At 29.8% G+C, this 7432-nt stretch overlaps 1 protein-coding gene across 1 annotated transcript in view; it reads left to right on the top strand.

The window, feature by feature from the left end:
- Positions 1-267: 267 nt before the first annotated feature.
- LOC119674684 (uridine-cytidine kinase-like 1) overlaps positions 268-7432 on the top strand; it is an 11116-nt gene continuing 3951 nt past the window's right edge. Inside the window, exon 1 of the mRNA XM_038085838.1 lies at positions 268-347. Within this exon, the coding sequence (XP_037941766.1) occupies positions 268-347 (80 nt within the window). The remainder of the gene's footprint in view (positions 348-7432) is intronic.

Here is a 7432-nt window from a genome sequence, read left to right as displayed (position 1 = left end):
TTGCTGCGGCTGTGGGTATCACACGGCCACATTTGGAAAATATTGCAAATATATTATCCAAAATGCTAAAATGTGATATTTGAAGAATGGATCATTTGACAAAAAAATTCTTCGGAAGATCCATGGTCCCTTACGAGTTGACAATGACTATTGAGTATTAGATGGAACGATAAGTTGTGTATGCTATATTGGGATATTAAAATAGTTCAGCGATTTTGCTGATTTGGTCATGTCATGCGAATGGAAGCAAATACTTCGGCTAGAAAGATGTGTAATTCGGTATCTGTTGATGGAAAACGCGGTATAGGACCTCCGCGTTTGAGATGGCAAGAGCATATTGTTGATCAGTAATCTAAAAATGGGTGATTAAGTAACTGAAGTTGCTTATATAACCTTTTATTACTAGTTAAATTGAAGGTCAATAAATTAAATGATTATAGCTTAACACTATTGTCAATTTTGTCAGAACGCAACTAAATAACTACAGAAATTTCTATATTCTTTTGAGAGTAATTATTTTTTCATTCGTTAATTTATTGAATATATCTAAATAGAAATTGATAATAATTATGCGAATCTTAAAAAACTAACATATATGTTCTTAAGCTTGATTATTCATATTTATCAATTATTTTCTTTTAAAGCGGTTAAGTGCAGTTGCAGAAGATAAATATTGAGCATCTGAATTTGGATGCGACTTGATTCTCTCTAGGAATTTAGATGTATATTGTCGTAAGAATAATTAAAAATAAAATTTATAAATTAAGTAAGACATAAATAATAAATATTACTGCATTTATGTTTTTGTTTTCTTAATGCACAAATCATTTATAAGCGAAAAACGATTATTGTTTTGAGAATTTTATAACTGTAGTAAAGAAAAAACTTTCCTAAAAAATATATGTAATGTATAAAATTTTTATGTTTTGCAACTGTCAAGAAATAAGCTTAAAATATACGAGTGCGAATCATTTTGAAAATTCTTTATATTATTGATTTGTTGATAAAATGCATTTCCGCATTGTACGATTAGTATTTAGTTATACCCATTTAGTCTTATTTTAGTAAGAAACAAAAGACAAAACAACACTAATCTTATACTATATGTTTTTTAGCTTGTAAAAGGCTGTTTTTCTACTTTCTTTTAGATCTAATTTTACGCAACTTAAGTCTCGAAACTGATTTGGGTATGAATACACTTAATAAATTTAATGGATAAATTATGATTTGAGTAAGTATTCACACTAAAGGGACAACTGGGTATTTAGATCTGAGAGAAAGTATAAACTCACCATTTTATAAACCGATATAGAATTAGATATAGTCTAATTCAAATAGAATTAAAACAATTAGATGCATGTTTTATTATTGATTCCTTACTAATACAACTTGATGCCTTTCAGCGTTATTCATACGTTATTCATATTCATACTGCGATCCTTTCGGGACAACTTCTGGTCTGCGTATCACAACGGGCCATTATTTCAGCTCAAATTGACTTTGCGTACAAAGCCGATGCTCCAACCAAACCTAACCTAATATGGGGTTTCTCCGTTTTTAATAAAAATATTCCAATGAAATTTGGTATATGTTAATGGTTAATGGACTATTTTGCAATATGGAGTAGATGCATATTTAAATATAGCACCGATAGAAATTGAGGATTGAAGCACAACTATACGGCAAATCGTTTCGTCCCACTTTTGAGAATTTATTAAAAATAAATACAATGAATACATAAATTTATAATGGGGCCCTCTAAATTCGTGGGCCCGAAAGCGTTGCTTCCAGTCGCTTCCCTGTAGTTACGCCACTGATTCGTAGGCACTGCTAAAAACTTACTCATATAGTGCATTATCAATACGATTAATTTAAGATTCTGGTATACTGTAATGAGTAATCGATCGATTTTGCTTTATAATATATATGTAATGATGATATTGGTTTTATTCAAATTTACTTCATTATAAGTGGTATTTATATTACTAAAATTTTGAAAGTTTTTTTGAGAATAAACGAAAACTTTTTCAATGTGTTAAACTTACACGTAAAATTTAATAATTTTTGTTTCTTATAAACTCAATTTAATAAACTGAACTCTTATATTTTAATTACTGAATGAGGTTTCTACTCCTTACCAAGTTCCTTTGAAAGTTCTGTGTATTATTTTGCCATTATGAACAGATTAAGTTGATTGTATTCATTGCTTGGAAACGGACTACACACAATCAACCCAAATTTGTGGCAATAATATGCCTTTACAATATACTTCGGAATATTTTTAAAATGTACCTCAACCAATCCCCTTTATTGGCGAGGCATTGCATTGGAGTTACAGGCAAGGCAAACCATTTTACAATTTACACGACAATTTGCTTTGGAGCACGTTTTTCTTGAAGTCTTGAAGTCGCGTTCAACGCAATCTCAAAGAAGGCATAAAAACAAAAGGAGTATTACTCCTACTCCTACTCCTTCTCCGAATAGTACTCGTACATACCAACTTACTTTATTGTTGTGAAGTAGAAGTAAACCTTTGAAATTGAAATTTAAAATAGTCCGCCTTGAGAAGTGAAATGTTTGAAGTTATAATTTGGGTTTATTTGTAAAATATAAAAGAAAAAAAAAAAACATTTCAAATAAACCGCAACTTTTTCAGTATATTTTTGTAGTAAAGTCAAAAAGTATTATATGTAGTCTTCTTAATGCTTTCTAAAAGGCATTAGATTTTTAATAGTAAGATAATTTATTCGCCTGTAAAATATTTTAAAAATTTACAGTTTATAAAATAAGTTTTAAAGTTAAGTAGTAATTATACATAATATATAATTACTATTTTATAGTGAAATCGTGAAACTATTATTATAGGAAAACAATTATTTATTTATAATAATGAAATTAATAATTAAATAATTGCAAAATAACACACAGTATTTTAAAATAGTGAATACGTGTTACATGTATTATATATACCTTCTGCTCAAAAAGTATCCGGATTTTGTTCTTTGTTAACTACTCCTTAAATAATAGACCTTTTTCACAAATTTGAGCGCCACCTGTCAATTAGTTTGTTTACAGCAGCTGTTAATGTGAGACTACCTCAAACGCATTTAGCGATTATTATTAAGGAAAATTCTTGCTGTATGCGATTTTTTGACCAAACACGGCACCACTGTCATCACTCAGGCACCATATTCGCCAGATCTGGCGCCGTGCGACTTTTTCCTATTCCCGAAACTCAAATTGCCCCTTCGTGATAAGCGTTTTGAGTCGATTGAATCGGTAAAAGAGAATTCGCTGAAGGAACTAAAAGCCTAAAAACCTTCACGGGCCTACGAAAAGAGTATGGAAGATTGGGTTAAGCGTTGGTATATATGTATCGCTTCAGAAGGAGCATATTTTGAAGGAGATAAAATAAATTTAGAATAAAATTTAAATTTGTGTGTTTTATTTACAAAATCTGAGTACTTTTTGAGCAGATGGTATATATGTTCAAATGTATAATAACAGTCTAACCATTTTTACTGACAGCTCGAAAAAAGGTAGTAGAGTAGGCAATGGAGCTTTGTTAAAACAATGGTATTTTTGAAAGGTACTTTTAAATTTTCACTACTTAAAAAATAAACTTTATCATTGTAGAAAATTTAATAAAAACATCGAATATTGCTTATTTTTCATTTCACTTTCTATTATTTACTGGACAAAAACTTCATGTTTTATTGTAGAATTTCGAAACTTTATCTTTAAAAAATGTACGTGTTAAAGTGATGCCGATAGCTCTTCAATATAGAATATACTTAACACAGGTTGTCTCTATACATAAAAAACTAATTGAGTATGAGGACATTTTATAATAAGAATAATAAGAGTTCTAAGGCAATGTTTACTATACAGTGGTTTAAATGATGCCAATAGTTTTTGAATAAGGAATTTATATAACGTAAATACTCTCTATATATGTTAAAACTATGCACAGAGTTCATGGAAAAGAGTTTTTCAATTCTGTTCTTCAGCACAACAGAGTTGAAGTTGCTGGTGGGATATTTAACGGGTCACCATGGACTGCGTTATCACCTTAACAAAATGAGTCTGTCAGCAGAGATAGATTGTCGACTCTTCCTAGAAGCAGGCGAGTCTTCCAATCACATTCTTTATGATTGTCCAACCTTGATCTGAGCCAGTAGAAGGTCACTGGGTCGAGAACTACTCTCTCTATCTGACGTTAGGGGGTCCTCAACGTTGACATTCTGGCTTTCATGCGAAGGGCGAAAAGTATTCTGTTCGGTTAGGGTCTATTGCTTCAGAAAAGATCAACTAGTGCAGTGACATAAAGTGGAAATAAGATTATCTAAAAAAATTTAGTATCATATACTTCAATATGTCTGCTTGAAGTACATCACTATGAAATCCTGTTTTAAAAAAATAATCTATACGTTTCTTCAATTTTTGATACCTGACTCAAGTTTTGAAGACATGCAGTTTAATTGCATGATTAAATTAGAATTCAATATATACGTATGTATGTATGATATTAAGGCTATATTTTTATCTACCAAATGCGTATTTAGTAAAATTTGTCAAAATTACGTTTCTCATAAATAAAACGAAATAACAACAGGCGGCGCATATTTCAAGATAAGTTAATTTGCTGACATTTGTGGTGGCTGTGCGGGAGCTCGAACTCATCGATGTTTACTTTGAAGTGTGAACTATTAAATTCACCAAAATTGACATTACACTTTATGAGTTTTCCTAATTTAAAATAAACAAAACGTTTTGATTTTACTATAAAGGTCGTGTGCGTCTTCACGCTCTTGAACTGTAAAAGGTTCTCTGGAAGCGGAATTTATGTGATAATGCAGGCGTGCGTTTTTCACTAAATGGGTAGAACCGAATCGTAAATTTGTCGTTGAAATTTGATGTTAATTGACACTTAAAGTTCAGAAACGTAAAAGATACTCATATACGAAACTTTTAATTTATATATGTTCGCATGTGTGTTAAAGCATTTGCTGAGGAATGAAAACAACACATATTTTTTTGTATTATTTCGCTTATCTGACGGTATTTTCTCATGAATATATCAAAATTTTTTTTAATAAAATTCTTAACAAAAGTTCATACAACTGAAATAAATTAAAATTTTTTATTTTATATTTGTATTCTTTTTTTAATTAAATTTGTTGTCAATGTCCTTTTAGTACCAAATTGAATAAGTTTTTTTGAAAATCAATTTATAATTTACAAAAATGAAATTTAACATATTTTGGCCACATGTTTCAGGCATGCGGACTCATGCAATGCGCCTAGCGGCTTCTTCAGTGGGAGCACTGCTCATTTGCTTGTTCATTGCTCCTTTAAGCGATGCACTACGACCGTCGAGAGCATATATCTTGAATCGCAGCTATCTTGCACTATCAACAGCGTTAAAAAAGTAATACATCATTTTCCAACAGTTGACTTCGGCTTCGTATCGGATTTTGGCGCAGTAGCTGGCGTTATTGTGATTTATTTGTCTGTGATTTTGGAGTACATCCTTTTTGTACTTTATTATTAGTTTTAGTTACACTTAATGATAGTCGTTTCATTGTCTGCATGCAAACAGTGAAAGGTGGCAGTGGTTGGTTTGTTGACATTTCCGGGGTGTATTGGGAAATTAATGCTTCATTGATTTTTTAATTAATATCTTAAAAAAAGCATGTAACATTTCTTGTATTATTGAAATCCCTTAATTCATTACAGTGTCAGAAGAAATAATTTTTATGAAAGGAAATAATTCATTTAAATAAATTAAGTTAACATAAACTAGGGTGTAACTACAGTAATCTTATTAACAACAAAATTTTATTACGAGGTTTAATAACAAAAGAATTTATTATGTTATATTAACATTTTATTGAACTTCAAATAATATGCTGTCTAACTCATTTCAACAATATATTCAAGCCATTTATTTATAGTGTACTAAACATTTTGGTAAACTATTATTATTATTAAATAATAGGCTATGAATGCACCCCGACCTTAAAGATCTATTGTGCGCCTAAAGGCACAACTAAACAATTCAAGACTATTTATAAATCTCGTAATTGTTGTGGGATTAATTTAACTTATTTAATTTGCAACTAAGATCCCAAGGTAAACGAGTCTACGTCTTACAGCTGCTGGGCAGTTGCATAGGTTATGTTCTGATGTTTCCTTTTCCTCATGACACAAATATATACATATATATTATGGATAAATCCATATATTCCTAATATACTGACAATCTTTGTAAACTAAAACTTTTAAACTTCTTAAGTCCACATAGGGATTGAATGGCTATGAATAGATCTTCAGAGCAATTCAATATTTACTAATAAGAGGTCGAAATTTATAAAAATACAAAGATATATAAATATGTACACATATTTTATAGATAATTTATAGATTGCATGAGCGAAATATATTGAGGTGGCTTAAACTCATTCATTTTCATTAAAAGTACTCAAGAAATAAATTTTACATCCATCGTAGAATATACTGCGTACAATATAACGTTAAATACCCATATTTGAATACAAATAGTGGATTCTTCATAAATAGACTGGGGTCTTCTAAAGTATAAATACTACATATAAATCTAAAGATGCTATAGTATTTAATAAGATCAGTTAAGTGTATAGTACATAACTGATCTTATTGCACTTTTGTTCGCTAAAAAAGATTTCAAATACTTACAATTTAAACATTTTAGTAAAAAGTAGTTTTTTTTTCATTCTAAATAAATAATCTTAAGTGAGTGAGTAAAATTTCACTGTACAGAAATTTTTGGTGTCAATATCACAATTTAGTTGGCTTTGCATGCTTCACCAACCATCTTTTAAGCAGACCTATACGTAATTGATGTATATGCTCATTTAAGTCTAAGCTACTTCTAGGCTATAAAATGTACCTACATCGATATATATTTAGATAGTCAAACAATAATCAAGGCATTGTTTTCTTGAAAATTTTTTGTTTGATAATTTTTGTTCGAACTGAAGACCGGCACTATTAAACAGTTCTAATAACCATGTTTGGTCTTGCGATTATAAAAAGGAGCGCTATTCCAGATTTTTCTTTCATTCGACATATGACTGTCTAGTGTGACATAACAGCAAAACACTGTGCCTGTCTAGAAGATAAGGAGGTTACAAGTCACATTCTTTGTAATTCTTCAGCTTTAGAGTTGCTAATTTACTTAAGTACTTATTATGACTACTTATTATGAAATCCATAAAAAAAGGCTTGAACGCAATATTACTGTAAATTATTTAATAAAATATATTAAAATTATAAACAACTAGTACCACAATAAATCACTACTAATAGTAAGAAGCAATTAAACATAATGAAAATTATAAATACATGATATTCTATATATGTGTGGAAATTGTGCTAATACAGCAATATT

Source organism: Teleopsis dalmanni, chromosome 2, assembly GCF_002237135.1.
Source record: "Teleopsis dalmanni isolate 2A chromosome 2, ASM223713v2, whole genome shotgun sequence".
Lineage (NCBI taxonomy): Eukaryota > Metazoa > Arthropoda > Insecta > Diptera > Diopsidae > Teleopsis > Teleopsis dalmanni.
This window is presented reverse-complemented; position numbering and strand designations above follow the sequence as displayed.